At 40.6% G+C, this 13,905-nt stretch overlaps 1 protein-coding gene and 1 long non-coding RNA gene across 2 annotated transcripts in view; both read left to right on the plus strand.

Annotated features, from left to right (window-relative positions):
- The first annotated feature begins 265 nt into the window (after nucleotides 1-265).
- LOC118168989 lies at nucleotides 266-4,114 on the plus strand. Its single transcript, XR_004751877.1, has 4 exons — nucleotides 266-542; nucleotides 999-1,028; nucleotides 1,418-1,461; nucleotides 2,845-4,114. It is a non-coding gene; the product is annotated as an uncharacterized LOC118168989 (long non-coding RNA).
- Nucleotides 4,115-12,110: 7,996 nt separating this feature from the next.
- The window catches only part of LOC118169119 (deleted in malignant brain tumors 1 protein-like), an 8,893-nt gene continuing 7,098 nt past the window's right edge, over nucleotides 12,111-13,905 (plus strand). The window contains exons 1-2 of the mRNA XM_035330113.1: nucleotides 12,111-12,171; nucleotides 13,858-13,899. Coding sequence (XP_035186004.1) covers nucleotides 12,111-12,171; nucleotides 13,858-13,899 — 103 coding nt within the window. The remainder of the gene's footprint in view (nucleotides 12,172-13,857; nucleotides 13,900-13,905) is intronic.

Genomic DNA, 13,905 nt, shown 5'->3' on the forward strand with positions numbered 1-13,905 from the left:
CCTCTGCTGGGAATCTGAGAGCTGGAGGCAGAGAGCGCAGGCCCACTTGGCCAGTGGTGGGGTCCCGGCCCCCCTTGGCTGTCCCAGGGCATGTGGAAGCCAGGGCCTGTGGAAAAGGACCTCTGGGCTGCTCTGGACCACAGGCACCATTTGCTTTCTCATGGATGAGGAGAGAAAAGGCTCTGCCTGGAACCAGAGCCCTGTGTGCCTAATGCAGCATCTCATGTCTTTCAAAGAGCTAGAGCTGCGGCTGACCGACGGGCCAAACCGCTGTGCAGGCAACGTGGAAATTGACTATTTTGGAATTAATGTGAAAGTGTGTGGTTTCCTGTGGGACATGGACGATGCTCAGGTTGTGTGCAGGCAGCTTGACTGCGGCTCGCCTGTCAGCGTGATGGACTATTTCCCCTCAAGCGATTCGTATCCGTGGTACCAGAGGACCGCGGTGGCTTGCGACGGTTCTGAAACCTCTTTGCTGTTTTGCCCTTATCAATCTGTGTCCTCCAACTGCCATCACGGGGCTGCTTCTGTCATCTGCTCAGGTAGGATGTTACGTTGTGGTGGTGTTTTCCTGAAGGGACTGGTGTGGCGTTTGTCTGAGGTTAGACGAAGCTGGCCAGCCCTTGCTGTGTGCTGTGCAGGGCCACAGCTTGTCGTGTGTCAGCGTCCGTGCTGCAAGGGCGTGTGTTGTAGGGGGAGCTCAGGGGCTGTTCTTGCAGGCTGTGCTTGGGCAAATAGGGAGCTTGGCAGCTGCTTCTGCATAGAGCAAGGTCCCAGGAGGGGACTGGTTTTGACCCAGGGTTCCCTCCCTTATCAAGGCTCACCCATAGATCTCCATGAGCTTCCAGCCCATGCTCAAAGGGGAGCATGTGCCTCAGTGCACAGCACCCTTTCCAGTCTTGGTGAGGCAAGGCTCGGTGCTGCAGGTTTGGCGTGTGTGTCCCTGGGGTGAACCCAGGATTGCAAGTGCCTCACACTGTCATGTTCTCTATTTTCAGTCTCGTGACTAACAGAGCCTGCAATGAAAGGTAAGAAGAATTTTCTGTTTGTATCTGTGTTATCAGTGATGTACTTTGTGTCCTGGCTTCAGGTCTGGGATGCAGTTAAAGAAATTGGTAACTTCCTTGATTTTCAGGGAGGCACTGCTGTTGCCAGTGATCCTTTGGGATGTAACAGCCATTTAATGTGGCAGAGAAATTGTGTGCTGGTCCGCCGTGTAGCCTAGTGGCCATGCTCTTGAGCAAGTCCTGGGGCTGTTGGGACCAAATCCATTTCACTCAGTCCAGTTTGGTCACAATGCTGACTGGGGGTTTCTGGTTTCTTTGATCTGGAAGCCCCCTTGGGGAGGTGTTGACACCCGGAGGGTTATTGCTCTTTGCCAAAATGCTTGTCGTTCACTTGCACTTTTTGTCTTCAGTACCAGATAGCCCCAGATTGACTCCCGCTGTTCCTCAACTTCAGGTACGTTTGGAAGGTTTGGATGCTCTGATTATCTCCTGCCTCTGCTCAGGGTCACAGAATGGTTGTATTTGGAAGGGACCTCTAAAGATCATCTTATCTACCCCCCTTGCTAAGGCAAGTTGCCTATAGCTGGTTTCTGAGGACTATGTCTTGGCCTCTTGACTACCTCCAACAATGGAGGCTCCAACATCTCTCTTGGCAACCTGTGCCACTGCTCAGTCACCCTCACTGTACTGTTTCCTTATGTTCTGGTGGAACATATACACAGCATCAAAGGCAGTGCCCTGATGGAACATCTCAAGTTTGTTTTGAGGTGTGTGTGGATGAGAGCAGACAAAGGAACTGCTTGGTCATGGCTGTAGTCAATTAGGAGAATGTTACTGCTCATAATTTTAGGGCATATTCTTCTTTAGAAAAAACTAAATTATTCCCCCAAACCTCGGATTATTCCAAAATAATAATGCAGGTGAGTTCTCATCCAGTGTAGCTAAATATGTCTATGGATGAGCAACAGATGCAACTTCTTACCAGTCATTGTTTTCTACCACTTAATGTGTATGGTTATTCTACTAATTATTATTTCAGTTGTTCATTTTAGTATATTGTTTTAGGATAGTCCATATTTCAAATGTTTATTTGTTCACATAGTTAATATTAGATCAACTAGTGAGACAAAAATTTTTCATGTTTGCTAGAAGTTGAAATTATAACTTGAAGATCTATTTAGAATACATCTATTCTAGATGTATTTGGAATATAATTCAAAAGATTTATACATTTATATTTTCTCTGAATAGCTTGAGCCTGTACTGAAAAAATCCTAGAAATCCATGTTTATTTTCTTCCTAAGCTTTCTTAGATCTTGATTCATCTGTCGTGATGCAAGTGATATATATATAAATACTGTGTTCAGTTTTGGGCTGCTCACTACAAGAAGGATATTGAGTTGTTCAAGCGTGTGCAGACTCTAGCAACAAAGCTGATGAAGGGACTAGAGAACAAGACTTATGAGGAGCAACTGAGGGGATTGTGTTGTTTATTCTGGAGGACAGAAGGCCGAGGGGAGACCTGAAAGGAGGTTTCAGTGAGGAGTGTCAGTCTCTTTTCTTAGGTGACAAGTGATAAGGCGTGAGGAAATGGCCTCAAGTTGTGCCAGTGGAGGTTTAAGTTGGATATTGGAAGGATTTCTTCATGGAGAGGGTGATTGAGCATTGGAACATGTTGCCCAGGGAAGTGGTTGGTGTACCTTGGATGCATCAGAGTGCAAGAAATAGATGAATATTTAAATGACATCTAGAATGCCATTTTTTCTCCCCATTTTTTATGTTTTGGAAATACCAAGATGAGGAATCAAATGTAACCAGGACCTCTCATCCTTCCTAGAACTGGACTCTTTTGGCATCCTGGAGAACATGAATTCAGCTCCTGCTCCAATTGATATCTCTCATACTCCATTTATTACTGCTGCCATGGCCCTGACAGCTGCTGTTTTCACTCTTGTTGAGTTTCTTTTGAAACATATAGTGAAGAAATCAATTCCATATCAGATCGCATGAGATTTGGTAAGCATCTGCAGCTGATCACATTGGTTGAGTAATTTGGTGGATTGAGTAATGTCCTTGCATTGAGTAATCTCCTTGATAATTCAAGATTAAAAGCTTTCTGTGGTGATAGATAACCTCATGGGAAGGGATGAGCGACATAACTCAGCACTGAATGAAGCCAGAAGACCAGCGAAGGTTTGCAGCTAAGTAACAACCTTCAAATTAGTCAGTTGCCACCTACAATATTAGGCTGTCAAATCTTAACACTCTATCGGAGAATCAGCTTCCTCCTCTCAAGATGGATATCTGGACTCTGCCAGTGACAAATATAACCTGAGTTGAGAGGAACCCACATGGCCAGCTCTTGCTCCACACCAAACAAGAGTTTGTTTCCAGTTTCCTCAGATGTAAATTAAGATCAATAGTCCTTCCTTTCCACAGGGGAGTTGTGAGTCCGTCAGACAATGTGTGCTGCATGACAACCAGTAACAGGACCTGTCTAAGTACCTCTGAAAGGCAACGAATTGCAACTCCACAATAAATCGCAATGTGATACAATGTGTGTAATTCAATTTACCCTTCAGGCAAGGCTAGGACTATTGAAGCTTCCCTGCAATGTTTTCTGTTGCCACTCCAGTGCTAGTAGGCAAAATATTTGAATACAAGTACTGCTATTATACTTTAATGAGATTTCTTTTAAGTCCTGTTCTATCACTTCAGATTTTCTGAGGTGGAGATTAAATTTTGCATGGCATAATCAGATGTTCCAGATGGAGAAAGTTTTATGCAGCTAAAATACCTAGACAAGCATATGTGACTGAAAAAAAACAATAATAGAAAGTAATGATTCTTCCAATTGCATATGGATCCTTCTGCACGATGTCTGAATATTTTGTGACTAGTTCTTCAGGAAGATCCTTCTTGTTGAGAAAATGTAGATTTGAGCTATTTTCAATTATGGCTGATTTCCAGTATAAAATATGTAATCACAAAATCAGGAAGTTTCTAGTGTGATGTTTCTGCTTTTATTCCTGCAACTGTCTCTGCATTTGAATTCAAAAGTTTTCCTGTTTCAATGAGCATCATCTAAAATAAAATTTTCCAAGCAACATGTTGTGTATGTATGGGATTCTTCTGTAAAAACACAGGCACAAGACATACCTGGGTTCTGGAAAAATCCAGGAAGACCTTATTTGTCTTCCTTGTCTAGATCCTTATTTGTTACAGGTCCAGATCTGTGAGATAAGCCCTGCATAATGTCGTATGTCTGTGACTGGCTCACACAGGTACATCTGTAAAACCCATACAAATCCTTAATATGCCGTTTCCACAATGGTATAATTATTGCTACAGCCTAGCCGAGCACTTCACTCTCAACCAAAAGCAATTCTGGAAACCAACTTGAAAGTCCTTTGCTCCTTTGCTTGTTTTTCTTTGTCAACGGATAAGGTCAGATGAAGTCAGTATAACTTTTTTAGGTAATAGCATAGCTCTGCCTTATGCAGCAGTGGCGATTCATCTGCTGGAAGGAAAGACAATTAGCAGTTGCTACAAATGAGCATCACTAGGTCTTAATGGGGCTTAATGACCTTCCCAGAATGCAGTGTGGAACAAACGTCTTGGCCATCACAAGAGAGCAAACAGGGTGTTGGTCCAAGAGTGCCAGTTAAGGCGTCTCCTCCTCCTGTTTTCAATAAATGTTGTGGATGGTACATGTTGGCTACCAGGAGATCCTCCTCTGCCTGCCCAACAGGGGGCAGCTTCTGAGAAGACCTTTGGAGAAGCTGACTCCTCTAAGAAGTGCTGTACTTCGTTGTTCCTTGACTGCAGGTGCCTGCATGAGCTGGACTGTGCCTCTAGAGACTTTGGCACGAAATGGGATGTGGCAGAGGCAGAGCACAGCGCTGTTGGCAATTAGGAGCACCTCATTGGAACCCTCATTGCTGGGCAGCTTTGGTTTGATGTCTCTGGAATGTGTGTTTTTATCACTGCATTGTGTGCGTTCGAGGCTGGCTCTGGACTGTGGCCAAGGCAGATAGAAACAGCCTCTAACAGCTACTGTTAGGGCAGTCCCTTTTGGGTCGATAGACCTTTGGTACCTTTATTGCAACATTCAGACGCTTAGGAAAGTGAAGAGACCAAAGCCCTGCCTTTTATTATTCCTAAGGTTAACCTGCTTAGGTGTATCTGGGGGAGGAAGCTGTACATGGGCAAACTGAGCTTCTGTTACAGCCTTCCTGCTTTGGAACATGTTCAAAACTTCCCTGAGGAAGATAACCTAGATTGGCATTCAATGTCTTTTGACTTACTGTTGAAATAGAGTAATTGCATGCTGCAGGGGAATTTTTTCCGTGGAAGGTTTCTGATGGAGGAGATCGAAAAGGTGGAACTTAGACTGTGAACTGGACTGGATGAAAATTAAATGATTTACATGTACTTAATGCTTAGGACAAAAAATTATGGAGTAGCTAGAGACCTATAATATATTTCTGGTTTTGTGAAAATACAAACCAAATTGCCCCCATAATTTCCTCCTCTATTAAATACCGCTGAATGAATGGAAAAGATATGAGCATCACTACAGCCATATTTGCACTGACTTATTTGCACTAGGATCTGAAGTTTTCCTCACCTTTTCTTAGTTATGTGTTGTTAAGTCTCATAGTAATGTCTTGTGCATCTACATATCAAATCTCAAATTTTAGGTGAAGGGTATAGTTGTTAAAGCTCTCTTAGTAAACACAAATAATGATTGGTAATAGCTAACATCTACTCTTACACTTTTTAAAGCATTCTTACATGCCCTGCTAATGTTTATTTGAAAAGGCTTGTGTTAATATTTATTTCTCTTTCAAAGCTTTTTGTCAGTTCAAGGAAAACTTCTATTGTTGCTATTCTTAGCTCAGTTTCTTGGTTCAAAATTTCACTAATCTTACTACAAAATGGGGTGGCAGCTACAAAGTGTACAATGGAATAAGTCAGTGGCTCTTGTATTTTTCCTTTATAAAGGGTGATTCATGCACCCTTATGACAAGACAGATTAGATTTATTGTATTATTGTATTCACACGAACCAGGCAACACTAAAGGCTGTTGTGACACAATGAAATCCTCAGGCTAGAAATACAGATCTTACAGGGGATGAGATGTATGACTTTCTTGCACAACCTAACTTGCAAACAGAAAGCATAATAATTTTAGGTTATTTTTAAAATATATATATATATATATAGATCTGCACTGTTCTTAGACCATATCTGTTGAGTTTGCAATCAATCTAATAAAACTGGATGTCAATGAAAACCATAAGAAGATATTTTAAACACTTCATTTTAGGGTGTATACATCACCTTTCCCTCCCTTCTTTTTTTTTTTTTTTTTTTTTTTTTTTTTTTTAGAAAAAATGGAGCAATACAAAATTCTTATCTAACAAGGATGTACTTGCAAGGTCCAAGGTGACTGGATTAGAAAGCTAAAGTCTTATCATCAGGCTGTGAGCATGTGGGCCAGTGAGCGTAACTCAGCTGAGAAACTGCAGCTGGCCAGTGTTTGGCCCTGCATTATTCTACAGCCAGCTTCTAGGCTCGCTTCTTTAAACTAATGCTTGGCTGTTATTTAGGTAATGCCAAGCACAGGCTGGAGCCCATTAGATCCCATTGCTTGCTCTAACTACCTGAGAGCACTCCTGCGTTTTCTCTTGGTACTAAAGAACAAAACCAACTGCTGGACATTGGTATGGTCATGCCGCAGTTGTGCTGGGCCTTGTAGAAAGGCATTGCATAGCCTGGCTTGGCCTTTGGGAGTTTTCCAGTGCAGGATCTTGAAGTATGGTGCCCTCAGTATGCACCATCGTTGTGAAAAGTATGAACTGAGGGCATCACCTGAGCCATAACCATTTCAGCAAATATCTTCATAAGGCAATGCATTGGTCCTACATTTGGCTCTCAGTTAAACTGTAATTATATAGTGCAACATATAATGCAGCAATATGTGTGTAAAGTTGACTTCATGGGGTGTGGTGAAATTCGTTAACTTCCTTTCCCTGTCTACAAATTTTTATATAATGCTTAGTAATGGGGAGGTAGGGGAGAGGAACAGGTTAGGTGTATTTATACCTTTAATTTAGTAAGTACAATGCTCCTGTTGCTTCACAGAGTATCACATGTGAGGCATCTACCATATTATAAAAAGCACATTTCTGCACCGGCAGAAATGACCCGCACAGTTAGGTGTAAAAAAAGAAAGAAAAAAAAGAAGAAATTGAGCATACTGTACTTTGCACGCTATCCTGACACAGTGGAAAATAAGAAACAGATACAGCTCAGGAGGCAGGGTCATGTCGGACTAAGTATTAGATTGAAGATATGAAGAAAAATTTTTATTGATTGATTTTTTTTTCCTTTGGTGCAGATTTTAACTATTAAAATACACATTCCTAAGTCAAACTGCCACAAGAAGTAAAACCAACCATTTAGGGAAACGTTGTTTTGGCACTCAACTTCGATTTGTCATTTAAAGTAGAATTATATTGTTGTTAATCTTGCAAAAGAAATGTAGTTTGTAGCTATCATATTTCTTAACACAATACTTTTCATTGCATTTCTTCATTACACTTATCAAAGTTCAGAACAGATCTAATTTTTTAATGAGAATTATTTAACTAGATATTGATTGAAAGTATTTATCTTTGTTTAGTGATTGCCCCAGAGCTGAACAAGTGCTTTGGGTCAATCTGTTTTTTAGTTTCAGTTCCATTTCCTGCAACGGAGGTAGCTAATTCTTCCTCATGCAAAGGATTTATAAGTGATTTATTATGGAATGTATTAATAAATTCTATTGTTTAAAAAAAAGTATTACCAGATGTTAAACTTCCTACAGTCTGTACCAGTCACCTTATCAGCAGAGCACTGGGTTTGATTATCTCTTCTGAAGTCTGAAAGACAATGCCTTGGCCATGCAAGTGGTCTTCCTAACCTTACATGGCTCCATTAACAAGGTCAGGAATTGCGCAAGGTCTCCTTCGGAAGAAATGGATGTTGAGGAGAAGTTCAATTTTGAAAAGATGGTACCGAGGACAGAGCTGTGGAAAATTTAAATAATCATTCTTCTGTTGGGATAGGTCTGTAAAGCACCAAGAATTTCACAGCAGGCGATATTATTGCTGCCTTGGTGACATGAACATAAGAGATCTGCTTATTGATTAGCAATGGCTATAAACAACCTCCTCACATTTCACTCAACACTTACCAAAAGTGCTAATTGCACAGATTTTGTAAGAAGAGAAGTGCTAGCAAGGAATTTATGTTTTGGCTCAGCCTTACCTCAGGAGACAATTTTTTTTTTGAACTTCCCATTATCCATGATGACCAGCTTTTCTGGTTTGTTCTGGGGATTTTCTAATACACCTCTGTCTATATAGGTGGTAGGGCTTGTTACCCTGGCAAAAATCCAGTTGCCCTGCTGAAGTTCAGTATGTGCAAGGATGAGAGCCTCCCCTGTTCTTCCAGAGCTTGTCTGAAAGCTTTAAATGCCTGGATCCTTCAGCTGAGAAAATCAAAACCCAGTAATCCTGACTTTTCCATTATAACCCTTGCTTTTTTTCTGCTTTTTAACCTCTGAAACAAGATAAAATTCATGAGAGATACAGCTCTGGGCAGCACAATGTAGATATCTGCTGTGCAAGCTGCCAGTTAGGAAGTCTTGGGGAACACCTGCATAAGCTGGGCTGATAATGAAAACCAGCACTGGCTATCACTGTAAACTTATCACTGGGAATCAAGACTGTTAGTCCTGTTGGCTTCTTTAGGGTCAAAAGAATTAAGTAATTTTAATGTGTTGTTGTTCTGTTTTGGTTTTTATTTATTTTATTTATTATTATTTTTTTCCCCCTTAGAACTACAGGTGTTCCTCCCCACATCTGTATGCTTGAAACAAAGGTATGATGAGGCATGGGACTGGAGTTTATTACGACAGGTAACAAAAAGGAATGCTTACTCTATTAGCTTTTGAATTTCCTCAAATACCACATGTAAAAAAAAAATAATTAAGCACTTTTTTTTTTTTTAATCCAATAATATTTCGTACAAATAAAATGTATTATTTTTAAGTAGCTTAATTCAGCTTTTTCTTTGCATTTTTATGATGACAAGTTCTGGCAGGTATATAGGATGAAGTCCTTGACAAAGATTTCATGTTGTGGTGAGATAATTAGTTTTAAAGAGTTTTTCAAAGCTCACGAAGTCATTGAAAGTCTTTAGAAGGAAGCTATTGTTGTCATGTTCTGAGAACAAATGGAAAAATCTGTCTAGTTAAAACAAGACATGGAAACATGGTCTTGAAAGGAGCTGGAATGGTTAAAATCTTCTAGACAAAATGATTTATGTGGGCTAATTTCAGCTTTCTCTAGGAGTTTGCTGCTTAACAGTTTGAATACACTGTAAAGTAGCATAAAAGTTGAGTAACATGTTGTAAGTGGATTGGTGCTGGGAAGTAATCACTGTGCAACTACTAAATGAGTGAGGAGTTATTTCACAGGAGACTTCCTGCTGTGATTTTGGTATGTGCAGTATAAAGTAGAGGTACTAAGGGATTTTTTGTACAGAGGATGCTGGCATTCTAGCAGATGTAAATCAAAGGTACCTGTTATTAAATCTGAAGATGCGGGTCCTAAGTTAACTTAAAAATGTTGACTGGAAACATCAGCAATTTCCTGTTAGGCTGGAATAGGGTGAGGCCTGGCAAGAACTCTGAAAGCATAGTTTGTGATACAGAGCCATGCTTGCAGATTTAATGCGAATAAATTAAACCACTGCACCTCTAGTCCTCTTCTGTTCTTGAGCCTCCTTGACATCATCCATAAATTTTCTATTCAGAACAGCTGAGGTTGAATGGCACCTCTGGAGATCATCTGGTCCACCTCCCTTCTCTATGCGGGGTCACCAAAAGCAGGTTGCTCAGGACTGTGCCCAGTCAGATTTGACTATCTGTAAGGATGGAGGAATCCACGGCCTTGCTGGGCAACCTGTGCCAGTGCTTGGTCACCCTCATAGTGAAATTCCATTTTTAACATTTTTAAATGGATTTTACTGTACTTCATGACCACTTGTCCTGTCACCACTGAGAAGAGTCTGGCTCTGTCTTTACTCCATACCATCAGATCTTTACACATACTGATGAGATCCCTCTGAACCTTCTCTTTTCCAGGCTCAACAGAGGCTCTCTCAGCCTTGCCTTCTATGAGAGGTGCTCCACACCTTTAATCATCTGAATATCTTCACTAGACTTCCTCTGGTACGTCCATGTCTCTCATGTACTGGGTAACCCAGAACTGGAACCAGAACCCCAGGTGGGTCTCACTGTATTGGATTTATGTGGCAAAGTTTTGGTGGCAGGGGAGCTGCAGGGGTGGCCTCTGTGAGCAGAGCCCAGCAGCTGCCCCATGTCAGATCAGAGACAGCTCCAGAGAAACCAGCACGCTCCCCAGTGTGGAGCACAGGGGACAACGGATCACCTCCCTCAGCTGCTGGCAATGTGCTTCTGAATGCGGCACCAGTGTGCCATTGGCCATCTTTGCTGCAAGGGCACACTGTGGGGTCTTGGTCAGTTTGTTCACCAGGACCCCCGGGTTCCTTGCCTGCAAAACTGCTTTCCAGCTGGTTGAGTACCTTGGTCTGTGCAAAAATGTTATTTTTCAAGAATTTAGAGGAAGGAAAATGACCCCACATCCCCTTCCAAATCATGATGTGTGATCACTCCACTGAGCACATGGTATTGTTTTTCCTTTTGTCAGGAACAGAGGGAGCTGTGAATAGCAATGTTCATGCTTCCATTTCTTCATTATATGAATACAATCAGTTGTATTCACCATTGTGCTCCAGTTTGTTTGCTCTTCTCAGTGACTGCTTTGACAACTTCTGATTCTGTTTCTGGACCCTGGTCTTTTGTCTTTTCTTCCTCTATTCTAGTGCTGTTAACGTTTTCAGAAAGAGAATTCCTTATTCCCTTTGTCTCTAGACCTAAGCTGTGCCTTGCTGCAAGAGGAAGGCTGGACTCTACCATCAGGAATCATGAATTATGTCAGCTATGTGGTTTGATTGGTGTTTGTTTCATAGCCAAAATGGACAGATAAGTATAGCCTGAATGAAGTGCATTGAACAGGACCAGCAAATGTCCTGTTTCTAGCTGTCCTGTATTTCCTCTCATGGCATGAGGAGAAAGTAGAAGTGAAAGATGGTGACTCCAGCTAACAAATTAGCAGGACAGGCTGTTGTTCCCTAGGCATTCTAAAACTGCATTAAGACTTAACACAGACCAAGCAATGAAGCCAGTTCGACAGAACTTTTGTTTTTTCTTCAACCCATATTTCTTTCTCTTGTGATAAACTTCATGATTCAAAGGATTTTTTATTGTCAAATTCAGCTAAGGAGCACAGTGGTAGATTGAGGGAAGACATTGGTAATCCAGAGCAAGCTCAACAGAGGTCCCTGGTTAGGCTTAGTTAGGATATTTATTGAATAGCTGACATTAATTTATGTTGATACCAGACTCAATTGCATGTATGATGTGCTGTTTGTTGACGAGCAACAGAGAAGCAAGCGTGTAATTTCAAGAGGAAGCCATCAGAAATTTAAACATATATGAGACCAGAATTCTTTCTTGAAGGATTCATCAGAAAGCCTGGTATGAATTTGATGCCTCACCTTGCAATGCATTACAGTCTGCTTAATTAAGCCATTAGCTACAAGCAGCAAATAGATAAAATTGGCATGGCAGGTGCAAAGAAACACATAGGTTCACCAGTCTGGTTCCAAAGGTAACACTGGGCCTGCACACAAGTCAAATATATAGTTAAGATAATTTGTATTAGTGACGACAGCACAAATTTTACAGGAAATGGAAACTTTGTTCTTCATAGGTTATCTTTCTGTAAAGATCAGGTAGTTGTAAAAATATTGGATAAGAAATCAGACATAACTTGGACCATGACTGTTAAACTAAGTTTCATAATCACCTATTGTTTGGACAGACTGGCCTTGGGAGCCTCACCCTTTCACAGGTGTAGAAGTATAAATTCTGATGCTCTGCTTTATTGGCACCTCTTGGCAAGATGGGTACCAACAAGATCTTGTTTTTGCTCTTAAGTACAACACTTCTGGATGCCACCTCAGGTAAACCACTTAAATTTTTAAAATCAGTATTTCAAAAAAGGTAGAAAAAAGGGGATGTCTTACGCTTCTTCAGTGGTTCCATACATGTAACTCATGTGCTAATATTATCAACTTTCTGCAAAGATCGGATGTAAAACAGGCTACAATTTGATAGCATCATGTTGTCTTATTAAAAATATGACATTTCTATATCGTGATTAACTATTATCTATATTTAAGTAAATTTAGTACAATGAAATCAATATCGTTCCAACTTTTACAGTAGTGTCCTGTAGCGTAGATTAAACCAAATTAAAAAAAAAAAAAACTACCTTGAAAATATGAATAAAAGACTTCGCATAAATCTGTGTTCTTCAATATAAAATTAAGAAGAAATGTCGTTCCTTGGCTATAATGTATACTTGCTTTAAAATAATTCTAAATTAACCTTCTAGATGCTTCTAGATGCTTCTCTAGATGCTTCTAGATGCTTCTCTAACCTTCTAGATGCTTAAGGAACCACCCAATACTTATATAACTTGATATAATTTAATAGAAGCACAATAGTAAGACACAGTTTCAATCATGCATGGCATCATGTAGTACCAGGGGCATGCATTTTCCTCCCAGTTATGCCATTGAGATAGTCATGCACACAGACGGAAAACCTGGAGGCTTTAAAAACCCATCCTTGCACATTTCCACAACCAAATCATAACAGTGACAGTGTTCAGGTTGTGCTTTCTCAGAAACTAACATTTAGTATCACCGAGCACTTTCTAAATACTACTGCTATTTCACAATACCTTGGACTTGCCATTCTCAGCAGACACCTCCTGAGCAGTATTATGCCTGTCAGCATCATGGTTTGCGTTAACAAAGGGACTTCTTGCTTTAATTCAGGCACACATGCTTTAAAGACATAGAAAGAAAAAGAAAAAGAAAAAAAAAAGGAAAAAAAAAAAGTGTTTTACTCCTGGGGAAACCTGTCTGTTTGCTGAAACCTATCTGTTGTTCTTTGCAGCTATGAATAAGAAAACATCCTTTGCATCCCTCCAGTATTTAAAACATTTTGGTGGGCAAAATATACAGCAGATCCTTTTCTTAAAACACATTTTCAGCAAATCTCCCCCACACCTCTCCCGTCTGTCTTGTCAGAAGATGCATCAGTGTGCTGTTGTAATAGTCGTTGCGTGGATTGAGTATGTCTCAGAAAAAAAGATTGTCTAGCTGTTTTGTTTTCCCATTGTAAATCCATTGGCTCAACTGAAATTTGTAGCTCTAGAAAAAGTAATCTGCATAGTTTTATTGTTTTACTTTAAATTGCTTACAAATTCTATTTCTGTCAGTTTCTACATTAGATTGTACAACTAAACCCCTATCCAAGGCATTAGATTGTACAACCAAATAAACAAGTATCTAGCTGAAAAGTAGATAAAAAGGAAAAAAGGAGGAATTCTGGAGAAATTCTCTCTTTTGGAAAGATTCGCGTGTCCAAATAAAGGATCATGTCTCACAGTCTGGGAACTGTGAAAGCATATCACTGAATAACCCAGAACTGTGAACAAGAATCGTAATGCTCCTTCCTCCCAAAGTCCCTCACATTATTATTGCTTTTCCTCAATCCACAGGTACCCTCCCTCACTTGCTTTCCTCAATCCACAGGTATCCTCCCTCACTTGCTTCTTTCTCTTCCTTCCTCTACAGTTGCAACAACCACGACGAGCCCATATACCACCACAACTCCAGGTACGT

Source organism: Oxyura jamaicensis, chromosome 6 (assembly GCF_011077185.1).
Source record: "Oxyura jamaicensis isolate SHBP4307 breed ruddy duck chromosome 6, BPBGC_Ojam_1.0, whole genome shotgun sequence".
In the NCBI taxonomy this organism is placed as follows: Eukaryota; Metazoa; Chordata; class Aves; order Anseriformes; family Anatidae; genus Oxyura; species Oxyura jamaicensis.